Source organism: Antrostomus carolinensis, unplaced genomic scaffold (assembly GCF_000700745.2).
Source record: "Antrostomus carolinensis isolate BGI_N321 unplaced genomic scaffold, ASM70074v2 scaffold3702, whole genome shotgun sequence".
NCBI lineage: Eukaryota > Metazoa > Chordata > Aves > Caprimulgiformes > Caprimulgidae > Antrostomus > Antrostomus carolinensis.
Genome location: NW_010297416.1, coordinates 674 through 16,334, shown reverse-complemented (window position 1 = coordinate 16,334; position 15,661 = coordinate 674). Strand labels below are relative to the sequence as shown.

The following is a 15,661-nucleotide window of genomic DNA, read 5'->3' as shown; positions in this document are numbered from 1 at the left end:
CGCTCTTTAATTGTTACCACCATCTTGGTAAGCAATTATATTTGCATTTCCAGAAATACAGTTATAAAGGAAAGCTAATAGAATATCCTATACCAATTGCAACAGTAATGAACAGTCTGTAGTATGTTACAGTTACTTAGAAATTACTGTGTCATGAATGAACTCCAGTTGTTAAGCTAGCCATGGATATTTTCTCTCATCTAAATTGTAAGTAAATTATCCCAGTTTTAGAGTTATGTCAGTTGATTAGTAGTTTCACTTTTCTTATTATAGACTGAAGTGTTTAGTTCCTTCACAAAGCTATTTACTTCAGCACCTTGTGAGAGGAGAAAAGGTTTTTATTTTAAAAAAAGTGGTTTAGCTACGAGCGTGATGATTTCAGACAGCAAAATTTATTTCTTTCATTTGCTAATCTAACACCATGATATTGTCTCTAAGGAAAGTATGAAGTATTTAACATTTATTTTCATCATTGTTATTATTGATTATTAAGTTGAAATTTTTAATAATATATAAATTTAATTGAGATATTATTTGAACTAGATCAGAAGAAACATTTTAAGTAACTTCTTTTTCATTCTCATTGTTGACAAATACATGGTGGTGTATGAGATTTTTTCTTTTTACTTATAATCACATACATTTAATTATGTAAAAATAAATGTTCACTAGTTTCTATGCCATAATTTTGAAATAGTAATTTTAATTTCAACACAAACAAAAAACTTTACAGAAGTGTGTCTGCTGTGTTTGTCTGCTGCCACCATTATTGTGAATTTTCAGATATCAAAAAATAATTCACTTCTCAACAGTTTTATTCCTTAAAAAGAAGCTTCTACCTACCAACATATATTTTGATATTTCAAGCTAGAATGAATTTTCATAGGTACATAGATGCAAATACCAGTCTGCTTCTAAACTTTTATGTAACATAAGCCATAAAATATCATCCAGTGGGTAACTTTTGGTTACTTATAAGGTCTGTTTTTATTTGAAGATTTTCAAATTATAGAAATTATAATTATAGAAAATCTTCTGGAATCCTTTCTTTTATTTATTCCTCTAATTGAAAAACACGTACCTGATATACAATTGGAACTTGGCTGACTCAGTTTCAGATGTAAGTTCTTGTTATGATTAATTACAGCTTATAAACATATAATCTCTTGGGTTTCTTTTTTATAAAAAGTAAAAGAAAATCTTATAGTCTTTTAAAGTAAAAACTTGTTCTCTAGAATATTATCTGTCTTTTACATTCCCACTTCCCTTTAGAAGTTATCAAATTTTGTGTACATAACAAGTACAGCACTATCAAGTAATGTTTCTTAGGAATTCCAGTTGACCCCCTCCATAGTCCTGTTATGTTGTATCCAGATATCCTGTCTAGTATTTTCTTGAAGTGTTCCACTGATTTATAACTATGTTTCACATTTTTCCTAATTGCCTTTTAGAATTACTGCTTTCCAGAATACAGTCCTATCACTATTAGTACCTGTTCGCCTCATTACTCAACCAGCCTTTGTATCATCCACATATTTCATTAGCAAGCACCGTATACTTGATTCCAGATCAGTGATAACAATACTGGGACAAGGATCAGTCCCTACAAGATTGCATAAGAAACACTCAATAACTTAACATGTTTCAAGTTTATTTGTTTTAACATCTATCTAGTGATCAAGTTTGAGTTCATATACTGTATATATCATATTGATTTTTTAAAGTGTTACACTTGTATGATTTTGTTTGAAATAATGATCTCAAGAAAAGGTAAGAAGCACAAGTGTAAGCAGCAGCACAATCAATGAGTACTGATTTTGGACTGGTAAAGCTCATGAGTAGACTCTTGAGATTTATGACAGCAGCTACTTTCTGTAATCAAAGATACCCTTTTCCTTAGGTGATAACTTTTTATTAGTGGTTTATAAGCACCTGTCCTCTTTGCACATATCTAAATAAATTAAATATGAGGACTTTAAATTGGTTGTGAGTTGCTCACTTGTCTTTTGTACTTCAGTTATTATTCAGTGGAAACTTTGGTAACTGTAATATTTTTTTTTTCAACTATGAAGACATTACAAGACTGGTACTCAGAATACTGAAAAGTACAAAAAATTGTTCTGGTGCAGAGAGCACATGTACTAGTTTACTTTTGTAGCTCTATCTTTTTGTGCTTAATAGACACATTTCTGTTGGACAGAAAGCATATTACTGAATATTTTGTAGCAATGCAAGGTAACAATACAAAATACTACAGCTCCTAGAAAAATATTTTATTCATCACCTTCCATTTCTCTCCTTTTTCAGTCTGGAAAACACTGCTTTAAGAAAAGGCAATTCTCTCATTTCAGCCGTCCATGTGATTTTTGTATGCTGTTTTTTTCACTTTAATAATTCCCTACAACAGTCTATAGTGTACTGTCAGCTGTGGAGCCTTGATTAGCTTTCTCTGTAGTTTGCTTTAACATTCATTTTTCTTTTGAAGGTATTGGTCTTTCTTTTATTTTTAATTCTGTCTTCTGAGATTCTGAATGATCTTTTTCCTCCTTTATGCTGTAATGATTAAAACCTTTACAACTGTGAGTATATTCTGAGATTCAGTGGTGGCTGAGTCTATTGAAGATGAAAATATATTGATAGGCAAAATAGTAATAAATAAACTACAATTCATAAATTCATATACTGCAGGTAAGGATGAAACTATGTGATTGTTTTGTCTTGAATTCTGCATAACACATGCTATAGATAACCATCTGAAAGATTATTTCTTGGTTTATCAGTAGTTTGGTAGCTCTATTACAAAAAGGAGTCAGGGTTCCGAGGAATGCACCACTTCTCAGAAATCTACTGGCATGTAGTTTTGGTGCAGAAACACGTCTGATTTCCAAGTTCTGGTCCCCCACTATTGTGTTATTTGATTTTAATCCCATCTGCACTGGAATTCCAGAGTTTCTTCTACAAATAAAATTCTACATTTTGAATATTCTATGTTTAAAAAAACCAACAAACCTTTCAAGTTAATTCATAAGCTTTTTAATAATTTGAGTCTTCTAAATTGACTTTGTTATTCCAGCTATCTGAACAATTATTTCCACCCCCCCGCCTTTATGTTTTAGATATAAGTATCTAAGTATTTTTGGTTTTGTACATATTCTACCTTTACTTTGGAAGCTTTTTAACTTTGGAATTCAATCTTCATATTTATAAATGCATGATTATGGTGTTTATTTTTGCTAAATTGCTTACCACCCTTCAGATCTTATCATACAGATTCACTTGCATTCTGCTGGAATGGATGCTCCTTTCCTTTCCCTTATAGCTTTTATGTGTTTTTCTGTATCTGCTTACATCACAGCTCCGAAAAACTTACAGTTGTCAAGTTTATTTTTTTTCAAGAAATGTGTGAAAGTTATGAAAGGTGTGTGATAATCTCAAATTTAGCAGTTTTCTGTTACTTTGTAATTTTTCATTTTGTGTAATTTTTCTCCCTTTAAAAAAAAAAATTATATTTAAAGCATGAGTTTTTAATGGCCAAATTTTAAATTAGTATATATATAAAAATAACTTTACCTTTCATTTTTATAAAGACAGGCGATTCATCTACACAGAACTGTAGTCTCTATCACTTTCATTTTTATGGTATATTTTGAGGAAAGATACCTGATGCAGGCATTTTATTGTAATTATTGTTTTACCATTTGGGAATGATTCAAGCAATACCTAAATGTTTTCAATAATATTTGGTCCCTGATGATGTTGTAGCCATACTTAATTATCTCTGTCATAAATCTATTTGAATTTTGTGCACTGACACAAAATAGTTGAATCTTTTTTTGTCTAGTAGAAAAACTTAAAGGTTTTTTATTTTTTATTTATTTAGAACTGATTTTTTTTTTACATAGTGGCAAGGATCAGTTTATAACTCCACTTCAGGATTTGCACTTATGAACACCAAGGGCCATGAGTTTAGGAAAATGGTTGCTGTATTTGTTGGATGTCTTGGGTTTGTGTTTTGTTTGTTTGTTTTTCCGCACAGTTTTTTTAAAATTTAAGGTACATCAAACAATATTTTGCTTTCCATTATAGTAAGACCTAATAACATTTTTTATATTCTTCATATATCATGAAGACAGTATAATTCAATTCAGCTGAAAAATAGTTCAGTACAGTCTGCAGTGTTACAACAGTTTAATGAATTTACGTTCTGTGGTTTATTGAGTCAAGTGGTTTTGCTTGAAATTGGCATCTACTCTGGTTTGCTTTACTGGAATGGAAATTTGCTATACATTCTTGGCATGCAGCTGAATTAATTTAAAGTCTGGTCCAAGTTATAAGCAAGTTGTGGAGGAAAAAATAAAACTAATTTTTTTTAGGAGCCTGACAAAACTGCAGAATTGAACAACTATGGCTTGAGTTCTTCAGGCCATGATTTATCAAAGCATAGTTATGACTACACATTTCATGACCCAAAACATCTTATTAGGGAAACTTCCAGGAAATATCTTAAAATATGTCAGGTAAGGATATTCATAATTAATTTCTATTGTAGGTAGTATAGTGGAGGAAGGCGACTTTGGTATTTTCTTGTGTCTGGCCTTAGTTTTTCTATCAGAATATTCTGGCTCAAGTGTCTAGTGGGATGTCTAATATACTACATTGTTTTGATTGATTGTAACTAGTGGATTGCTTCACATCTCCCACTTGAATTTTGACTGCCAACTGGGAAAACCTATTGTGTATTCCTTACATCTGACATAAATGTTAACTAAATATGACAGCCTTTTAACTCTAGTATCCTTGGTGAACAGAAACTAATGATTAAAATTCTCTGTTCTAACTGGCAAATTTTGAAGATGGTTTTCCTCTTTTCAGCATCAGAGCTTCCACTTTTGTTTTGCTTTTTTCAATACTGACAGTAATGTGAAAATTCTAGATTCTTTAAAAAATGCAAAAAATATTGAAAGTATTAATGAACAATCCATATGTTTTAGAACTATCCATAAAAATTAAAATTAGAATAATTTGAAATGTAGAATTTATTGTTGTTATTTCTAGTAATATCTTTGTGGTTGAAACATAATACAGCTCATAGGAATACTTCAAGTAAGTAATTCTTGTCCAAATATGAAAAGAAAATATACAGATCAAGACAACCAAATATAAAAGAATTCTATCAGTAATTTTTTTCCATGCCCACACTTGTATAGAATAAGTGGGTTTTCATTCAAGTGTTAGTTTTATCTTTTAAACAGTAAAAAGTCTGTAAAACTACCATATTGATTCAATATATAGAAACATAAGACAATAATCTTTTATTGTGTAGGGAAGCTTTAAGTTTGTGATGCAACTTATGCATTAAAAAGCCAAATACAGATATATTTTGCAAGTAGAACACATGAAAATGTGTAATGGAAAAACTGTTATATTGAAATCCCTAATGAAAAAAAAGCCTTTGGAGATGGTACACTTGTTTGGAGATGGTACACAACTTGGAGAGTTATGAGAAAACCAGTTGTTTACATTCATGGAGGCTTTGTACATGAAGTCAGAAGAAATCATTTTGATCATTTAATCTGACCTTTAATGCAATATAATTGAAACTTGACTCCTCTGTGTTGTTCTTTTTGAAACCTGTGCCAAATTTTTATCTTAGTTGATTTTTGGACTTCAGAAGACTATTTATCTCAAATAAAGACTTAATGTAATCTCTGTTCCTTGATATTTCCTGGTTTTTGCATCCAGAAGGGTGCTACCCGCTCTGATGATAGTCTATGACAAATGACTGTCAACATCTGATTATTTTGACTTCGCTGTCACTGAAAAGAATCACTGTGATGATTAAAATTCACCACATAATCGCTGTGATTAAAGTTCACCAGGCAGCCAGGGGGACATTGCCTTATCATTATTTGCAGTAGTTTTAGTTTAGTGTACTTTGCAGTAAATTTTCCCAGAAAAATAATTACTTGCATTTACTAGTTTATCTACATTGTCACTTTTAGTGCTTGTCTGGCTTGGGGGAGGCTCTTCTGTATCAATCTTCATTGTAGATGCCTTAGTCTTATGAAATATTGAATGACTACTTGGATCTTAAGTTTTTGTAGCAAGTTGACCTGTTGATGAAATTAAGTAAATAATTACACCCAACAGTGATTAATTATTTACCCCTCAGGGTAAACTTTTTTCATAAAATTATGATTTTCATTATTGTTTCTCAAAAATATTCTTTTAAATACTAAAATATACAGCATTTTATTGAGTTCACCTTAAAAAAATCTTTGACTGCATAATATCTCCTTGTTACTTTTCAACGAATATTTGTGTTATCAGAATAAAAACACTTTTTTTTAAGGAGGTTAACATAAGAAAATGGATCAATGGTTAAAGAAAAAAAAAAAGTAAACTGAAAAGAATAACAAATATATACTGACTGGATGCCTAGAAAGATTTTAACATATTGCTTTTCAGAAGAGTTTACTTGATTAAGACTAAACTCTGGACAGACAAGTTTTAATATAAATTTCACTGCAAAATTTTATGTAGCACCAGTTCAAGAAACTTAAATTTTGCAGTCAAACATAGCTTAAACAGATAAGAAAGAGATAGGACTGATTTCTATGTATTATGAAAACTTTCGATGATCTCTTTCTATGTTTGTTATAAAATGCTCCATTATTTTGCAGATATTCACTTCAAAATGGATATGTCCAGTCAGTTTATATGTGAAATAAGTAGTGAAATTATCATAATTATATTTAAATTAACATTAACTTTTAATTCTGTAATTATTTATTTACCTGTCAGTTGAATCTGATATGAAAAGTGCTTTTAGTACCTTTGAGTTAGGTATTTATATTTTAATATTTATTAATTTACTTACTTACTTATTTTCAGTAATATTAGCATTGATTGTGTCAGTCTGCTATATATTTCAGTCAGACTGGTGTCTTTTATGATTATAAAAGTCCGATTCTGCTTTCTGTTACATAGACATATGTAGTTACACTCAGTGACATGCATTTATAAATGACGTCTCATCCTCTAATTTATCCTTTACGACATTTACCAAGAATAATTCAATTAATATATGACATATGAACAAGAAATACGAGTATTTTGGCTAATATGGTCTTTTCTTAATGGTTGAAATAGGAAATTCTCTATTCTGAAAATGTATATTTTCCTGCTAGGTTTATTATCATGATTCAAATTCTTCTCATTTTTTTATCCTGACAATTATAATTAAGTTTTTAACAAAACATTTTTTCTACCTTGCATCCTCTCTAGACCTGGTTAATTTTTTTCTCATAATGTTTTGTATTGAAAAAGTACTTATTTCTTTCTAGTCAGCTGGACTAGGTACTAGTTAGTGGCTTTTGCAGATAACTGATTTACATTGTATTGAGATAAAGACCACATAAATTAGATGTCTTTAAATTAGACATCTTTTTAACTAGGCATGAACCTGTATTTCATGAAACAAGATCACTTGGTATCACACCACTTTTTGAGTCATTAGAATTTGCTGTCTTTCATTTACCTTCTTTCACTGACCTAGAATGGTCTCTGAGAATAAAACCTGATCTTCTCATTTTATCTTGAATCTTTGAGAGTTGTATAGGGTATTGCAGAGTTATATTCATCTGAATTTAAAGACTACTAAGATATAGAAAAACATTTCTGGAAAGGAAAGATTTCATCCTACTATATACTTACTTCATACAGATTTTTTTTAAGACCAAAAATGCTCCAAAAATATTTTCTAACTTCCTTAACTCTTCACAAATCTCTGTGTTGGATTTTGGATTTCCTTATGTTTTAGACTGAACAGTTGATGAATATGTTAATATTTTTTTTTTTTTTTTTACCTCATGGTTTTTAAAAGGCAGCTTTTTTCCTCTGCATGGTTCAACATGCACTCCACATAGGGTCTACATGTGCACCAAAAAAAGTAAAGACACACAATCATTGACAATTAAAACTACCACTTCATAACTAGTTGTGATACTTTCTGCGCTTGAAAAGTAAACATCTTATTACATCCAAACTACAGTCAAGCTGTAGTTTGGATGGAAAACCATAGAAACAGGATAGAAAACCATACAAACCTTTAAAGGCATATTTCCCTTGAATGTTAAGATGGTACTTATATCAGAACTATAGAATATAAATTCTGCATACCTTATAAATTCTGCTCTGTCACTCACACACTAATTTTTATGGTGGTCTAAGACAAAATTTTAAGATGACTGCTCTCATGCTAGCAGCCATGGGCAGCTTCAGTAGGCTGGTATACATGGTGAGGTTGAGTGACCCTCTATATAGTAAGTGATTGGTTAGTTTCCTGTTTTTTCTTCAACTTCCTTTAAAAATATGTTTTCCAAACAAAATCCAAGTATTCTAGTCTCAAATGGTGTACATTCTTGTTCAATGGTCATTGAATAAATCACCTATGTATGTGATGATCTTGAATTAGGCAGCTAACTTGGCAGAAATTTCTTTTGGGAATATGTGTCCAGCTGAAAGACTATTAATTTCAACTGAAACTGTTTAGAAAATTTAAAAGAATACTTTGTAAACATTCTGAAAACAAGTCTGACCATCTCATTTTTGATATGGTCTAGTCATTTGTAAAGGTTGTATTTTCGGGAACTGAAGGACAAAATTAAATTGTGAACAATATTTAAATAAAAATAAACCAGTTGCAGATCTTTATGAATCACTCAATTTAAATACTCTGTCTACCTAATTGATGATAATTGTCCTAATGAAAGATTTTGGTGGAAGTGATAATCCACTAAGAAGTGATGGTGATCATGCATTTAATGCGTAGACACTTTCCTGAGAGTGTACTTGGCAACCTGTTTTACGTTAGTCCATACTATACATGTAAAACTTGAACAAATAAAGCACGTAATAGATCCTTTGCATGGACTTGTTCAGAATACATAAATGATGTTCAGTATTTAGAATGTCTATTGTATATTACCAGAGGAAAAAGAGAAGAACTAGAGAAAACATTGAGATTAATAAAAACTATCACAGATGAAGCTGCAAAAAATTGCTTCCTGACAAATTAAAGGTGAATCTTGTTGAAGCTAAGTAAGAAAAAGCTTTATATGGCAAATAAAATTTCTGATTAGAGAAAGCACATTATCTGGAGAGTGGAAGGCTATAAGGAAAAGCAACAAGAGCCATTAATTGATGGCTTAATGTAAGGATTGTAAAAATATTAAGACAGTATTAATAACTCATTGATCAGTCTTCTCTGCAAAAGCTTTTTTCCATAATAAAATATTATAATTATTAAATAGTAGCATAGAGAGTACTGTAGCCCTATCCAAGGTAGTCAGATTAAAGAATAATAAAAGAGTATGGAGTCAGAGCTATGAATTCCAGAATTTACTGCAAGATTTTTTTTTACCAAAGTATAAAAAAGCATTAGAAGAACATACAGAGCGATGGAGGATTACTGTCATGATCTTGCAGGAAAATATGCAGGCATGTATGGCTTAGTGAAGAAAACCCTACTTTTCTTATAAGGTGAAGGAGACATAAAAGCATGAATCAGCAATTATACTGCTTCCTTGATATTGCACATCTTTAAATTTTGCCCCATATAATTCAAGATTGCACAGGATGGAAGATAGAAACAAAATTGTCAAGAACCTTTTAAAGATTGTAGAGAGACTGGGGAATGTGTGACTCTGTAAATAGCTGAACAACTCAGAGAGTAAACGTCTAGGTTTCTGTGTACATGAGCATTCCAAGCTACGCAGGAATTACATAATGTCTACAGAGATTTATATAGAATCTCATATTTGGGAACCACAAATTTTAAGTTTTTTACATCTGAAACAGAGTTCTTCACACCTTCAGAAATAAATTTTAGGATTTAAAGTGTAGCTAAACAATTTTATTGAGTATTTAATCCTAATTTAATATAGGATAATATATTTAAATTAACTACTGTTGGTAAAGAAGTTCCAGACATTTTAGAAAATTCCAAAACCACAGAACATCACAGCTGAAATGGAAAATTTTTCAGTTGTCATGGTTTTACTTCTGGATGAAAAAAATTCTTTTCATACCACAAACAGTTACCACAGGTAGCTGTTTTGTTAGACTTTTTTTTTTTATCAGGAGGTGATCGTGCTTAGCTTTTTCTTCTACCAAAACAGTCCGAATTCTTAGCCTACTGTCACACTTAAGTATAGTGACCATTATAAAGTGTTTCCTAACTTCTAACCTTTATTTCTTTTCCCAGAATTTAAGGCCGTTAAATCCTTTCCCCTCTACAGAAAATAACTTTTCTGGTTCCTTTTTGTAACAACTTTGTATGTGTTGAAGACTTTTACCACTTCCTTCTCACTCTGTTCTTCCTTAAGTGAAACAGCTTATACTCTTTCAGTCTTTTCTCATTCTATTTTATAGACCTTGGTTCATGTTTCTCCTGAACTGCAGTATTCAAAACTGAGTGGAATACAGTAACAGAAACATTCAAAGTGTCAAAAATATGAAATGATAGAATAATTTTGATGTGAAGAGACAATTGTAGGTCCTCCAGTCCCAAATCCTGCTCAAAGTAGGTCTAAGTAGGTCAGTTTTTGCCTTTTTTTTTTCCAGTTAATGATGTGATATTATTGAATGTAGCACATGATCCCCTATAATATCTACAACAGAATTTTACAGAATTACTACTTAATCAGCTCTTTTCTTCCTGAATTTCTGCAATTTATTATCCATCTGAAGTGTCAAAATATTAATTCCTTTTGAATGTCATTTTTTTAATTACTCTTCTGTTTTCTGAAACTTATCATTTTCAGTATTGATTCTGCCTCACTGTAGAGTGAATACACATCCAATTAACATCTTTTTCCTTCAAGAGTAAGTGGAAATATTTAACTGTATACTATAAAGGCATATAACATATCATAACTTTCCAGATTACTAATGAACCTTTTTCAATGAAGTACACATTTCTGGTGGTTAAATTTTCTTAATATGTTTTAGGAAGAAGAGAATGACTTTACATATAACGTGGTGTAATAATTTTCCTCAACTTCCCTTCTCTATATTGTCTTAACTTTAGGTTTCCACAAATTAAATAGTTTTATAATTTGCTTAGGATATAAATACTGTTTTCTAATAGTTGCTTTAATTAATCTACAATTTCATAGCCCTCCTTTCTCCAGTCTGTGAATTTTTTCAAACTGGGAAGAGTTTAAAGCCTTTTAAAGTCTTCCTGAAACCTCCATGAATTCCACGTGGAGGAACTCCATGTAGTTCCTAATGGATCTGAAATTGGTAAACCCAGTTCTTCTGTGAATTTGTCAGGTCCAAATTTCCTAAAAATACTTAAATTTCAAGGACTCACTGAAATTATCTTTCATGTCTTAGCCTGAGCACTTTTACACGTGTTTCTTGTATTAATTTCGTACACTATGTGATAGCCTTTTCAGAGAAAACAGGCACAGGGAAAACATCAAACTCTTTGATTGTCTTTGTAATGTACTTTCATGGTTTTCTCTTCCTGCTGTGCAACAGCTGAACTAGTTCCTTGAATTTCCTTTTATCCTTGCTTCTAGAATGTAGCTTTTTATCCTTAATATAATTTACTAAGTATACTGTATTTTTTGCTTTGGCATTTATGCATTTGTCCCTGCATAAGTTTTATCATTGGTTGTTTGCTTTTTTTTTTTTTTGTCTTTCACATTCTGAGTTACATTTCACTTCCTCCACACTTCCTTTTTTGAGTTTCAGTTAATTGAAGAATTTATCTTTGAGTCTTGTTGCTTATTTTTCTGCACTGTCTGTGTTTTGTCTTAGCATTGCTTCTGCTTGGCAAGTAGTATGCTTTCTTTAAGGAAGTCTCATTTCACCTGAAAAATTGTTTTCCTTACAATTTTTTTTCTATGAGATATCTCATGTCTATTGTCTGAGTCTATTAACAACTGTTTTCACACATAGTTTTGCTCTGTCACTGTCTCTGCCTCTCAAGAATTATTTAATGATCCTTGTCATTTAAATTGTTTTCAACTTTCACATTTTCAGTCAGGTCTTTTTTTTGTCAGTACTACATCTAGAAGAGCACTCCTGAAGTCGTTAGCCTATCTATTTAAAATGTTTCTGTCAAAACATCCTAATAGTTTATCTGAACAATTTATTTCATGTTATATTCCTTATTAATTGTATGAAGATCAGTGATATACTTTTTTTTTTAAATATGGTTGTAATCTTATTATAGAAGTATATAAATGTGTATAAAAGAGAATCTCAGCAGAATCTTGATCCAGTGGTTTTATTTATTTAGGAAAAAAGTTTAAGATGCAACAGGGGAACATATTGTTCTGAACACAGTTCCTGTAAGAGCAAGAGATCTCCCTGCTTTCCCCTTTGCATTTTGAGTAAAATCTTATATGCTAAAATTCCAGCTTTATGCAGATATAATGCTTAAATCATGGGACACTTCAAGAAATATATTTACATCAGAAATGCTGACAAATCCTTATTAAAATTGTCAGATGCCTGTAGAATGAAGTGCCTTTAACCCCGCTGAGTGCTGATGTGGAGATTTAGGGCTGTATGAATTTTGTTAAGTTACCCTGGAGAGTTTATCTGATTATTCATTGAGAATTGTATTTGGTGCAGTAATTGCATCTACTACCATTTGTCTTGCCTTACTCGGTGCTTATTTTTTTATTATTGTAAAAAATGAAGAAAACCTGTCTAAAACATGAGCAAAGACTGAGTTTTGTATTTTACTTATCAAATACAACTTGAATACCGGTGCCATATTGTAGTGGAAAACTCTACCATTTTTTTTTCTGTCTTTTCCCCTTCAGCTTCGTATTTGAGGAAGGTTATCCTATATTGAGAAACAGATGCAAAATTCCTATATTTTGCTAAATATTGTTTCTTCCCATAACTATGAATATTCTGTCAATCATTTTGTTTACTATTCTGTTTGCACATTACTTTATTCAAAAAAGTCACATTGTAGTTTAAATTAAATATAAGAACATAAATGTTTAGAGAAAATAAAGTCAGTGTTCATGGAATGTATATCATATAATTTGCTTTTTATGTTAACTTTTATCTGGTTTTGCTACACTCTTGTAAATGGCAGCCTACAACTTGAGGCAACAGACCAGTTGGTGATTTCACTGACTTTTTTCTCCCCCTGTGGGTTTTCTATACTTTAGCTAACAAAGCACTGAGAAAGCAGTTAAAAAACTAGTGGAAGGAAAAGCATAAAACCTAATACTTAAAGTATTTGATTGATAAAACATATTGTTTCTGCATTTCAAGAAGCTTAAAATGTCCATTCCAAAAAGGCATTTAATGTTATTATAATGTAACTTGTTAAGGAGCACATTTAAATTTAGGGTTTATATGAAATCCTTGAGGATATGTATATGGTCTTTACAGTGACCTTTTTTCAAATAAAAATGAGAAAGAGGGTCTTCTGATTAACTCTGGTTTGAAGATAAACTTTAGACAGATGTAACCAAAACCCAAAAAGATTGTACTTTTCATTTTAGTTCTTTTTACAGGGAGTGCTATCATGACGGTGGACTACTTTAGTTTAAAAAGAAAAAAAATAGAAGATATGGAGGCACTCATTATCCATTCTTACTCTTTAATTTTTACAGGAAGAGCCGTATGTTATGTTCAAGAAGTCTGACAAACCCTTGTATGGAAATGATCGATTTGAAGGTTATTGCATTGACCTCCTCAGGGAGCTGTCTACTATCCTTGGATTTTCCTATGAGATTAGACTGGTGGAGGATGGCAAATATGGAGCCCAGGAAGATGCCAGCGGACAGTGGAATGGAATGGTTCGTGAACTAATTGATCATGTAAGTTAACTTTTAGAAGCTTTCTACTATGCATTTAAATTTCAATTCTATCTATACAAATTGTAAAACTTTTATGATAATACCATTTGAATAGTACTGTTTTGGAAAATGTGGATGTTAAAAGAAGTAATGCAAGAAGATCCACATCACAATTTGTTTGTTAAGACTGTTCTGGATCTCCGTTTTAACTATAGGCAGTGTTTTTTTCTGCCAAACTGGTTTAGTTCTTCTGTGGTATATGCCTAAATCAAAATATGAAATAGAGAGTGTTCAGAATTTATTTCTGAGAACGAACATATGTTTTTTTGTGACAAAACCTATGCCTTCATTAATCAATAGAAGTCAGACCTCCTCTTCTGATAAGTGGATCTGAGAGTTTGTATTAGAGAAATTTCTGTGTATGTATTGTAAACACAAATTATTTGATATATACAAAGAAGAGAAACATCTTTCTTGAAATATTAACAATAAAGTACCAGCAGTAAGACAAAAATATTAACATATACTGAAGCAGCAAAGTAATGCAATGTGTGTCAAAACAGATGCTATTACAATTACTTGCAAATGAGTAAGGCAAGCATTACTTCTTGTCCTTCAAAGCATGCTTTGCCTGTTGGTCAAGAAGAGACTATTTTATAGCTACTTCAAATGAAACCTCCTAATAATGGTAGAAACTGCATGAAGAACTTGAAGAAAAATGTTCACTAATCTTCTTTCCATTTGCTTTAAGATTTCAGCAGATGAGCAGAGTTTGCTAATCAAAATATTCATATTTACTAGAAGGGTTGTTATCTTTGTGCTTTTTTCGTAAAAAATAATCTGGTATTGCTGTTGCAACAGATGTTGATTATTCCTAGCTTCATACTTTTAAGAAGAATGCATGGGAATATTACATTTATGTTATATTTAAGTGTGTGTATATATTATACCTAGTACACATACATAGAAAGCAAACAGATATTTAGCTAGACTCTCTGTGCATCTCTGTGCATGCATATTTTCACATATGTATAAATGCATAGGCATGCATAGCTATTAGACTTTATGGTTATTAGGTAGTATCATAATCTGTAACTAGTTTTCAGTGATTGAGGTTGATATTGTGGAAGTATTATGGAAGTATTTCTTATATAAATCTTCAGAAGCAAAGAAAAATCACATTTTGGTATACCTTTAGTATTCAGGCCTAAAGCTTCTTGAACAAGCACTAGTATATACTCCTAAGCTTTTCACTAAGATAATCTTGAAATAAAACACATTTGAAGAAGTTGCAGCAGCAAATTATGTGCAACAGGACCTTTTCTATTCCTTTCCTCTTAATAACACAGAACATGTTCCATTTTCCCATAGATAACATATAACTAAACTTAGATTAAAATTTATTTTGGCTTTTCAAATTATGTTTATTTAAGAGTCAAAAAACTTTAGATATTATACTTAGTGTGTCATGGAAGATGTAGTCTAATTTCTTAACTTGAATCATAACTTTTACTAATCTCTCTCAATTTCTCAGTTGTTAAAACTCTCCTTTAAAATTTTCTCTGGTTTTATCTATTCTTATTTTGTAATCTATTTGAATATATGCAATGTATTTATACATCTGTGTTCTTTATTTGCATGTATGTTATTGGTGCATTTTATTAGCAAGCAACACTTCAGACATCAGAATGACTGCACAAGAATTTAGAGAAAAATTCCAGCTAGATAGTTACAATATTTGATGTTTCTATATGGTTAGTACTTTACTTGGTCCATTAGCTAAACTTTTTAGTCTTTTTTTTCCCCTAGAGAATAATTTT

General features: G+C 31.0%; 1 protein-coding gene across 1 annotated transcript in view; it reads left to right on the top strand.

The window, feature by feature from the left end:
- LOC104520413 (glutamate receptor ionotropic, kainate 2-like) overlaps window positions 1–13,862 on the top strand; it is a gene marked incomplete at both ends in the record, with an annotated part of 27,342 nt that extends 13,480 nt beyond the window's left edge. The window contains 2 exon segments of the mRNA XM_010162098.1: window positions 1–27; window positions 13,656–13,862. The exon segment at window positions 1–27 is cut by the window's left edge and continues 30 nt beyond it. Coding sequence (XP_010160400.1) covers window positions 1–27; window positions 13,656–13,862 — 234 coding nt within the window.
- Between the last annotated feature and the right edge of the window lie 1,799 nt (window positions 13,863–15,661).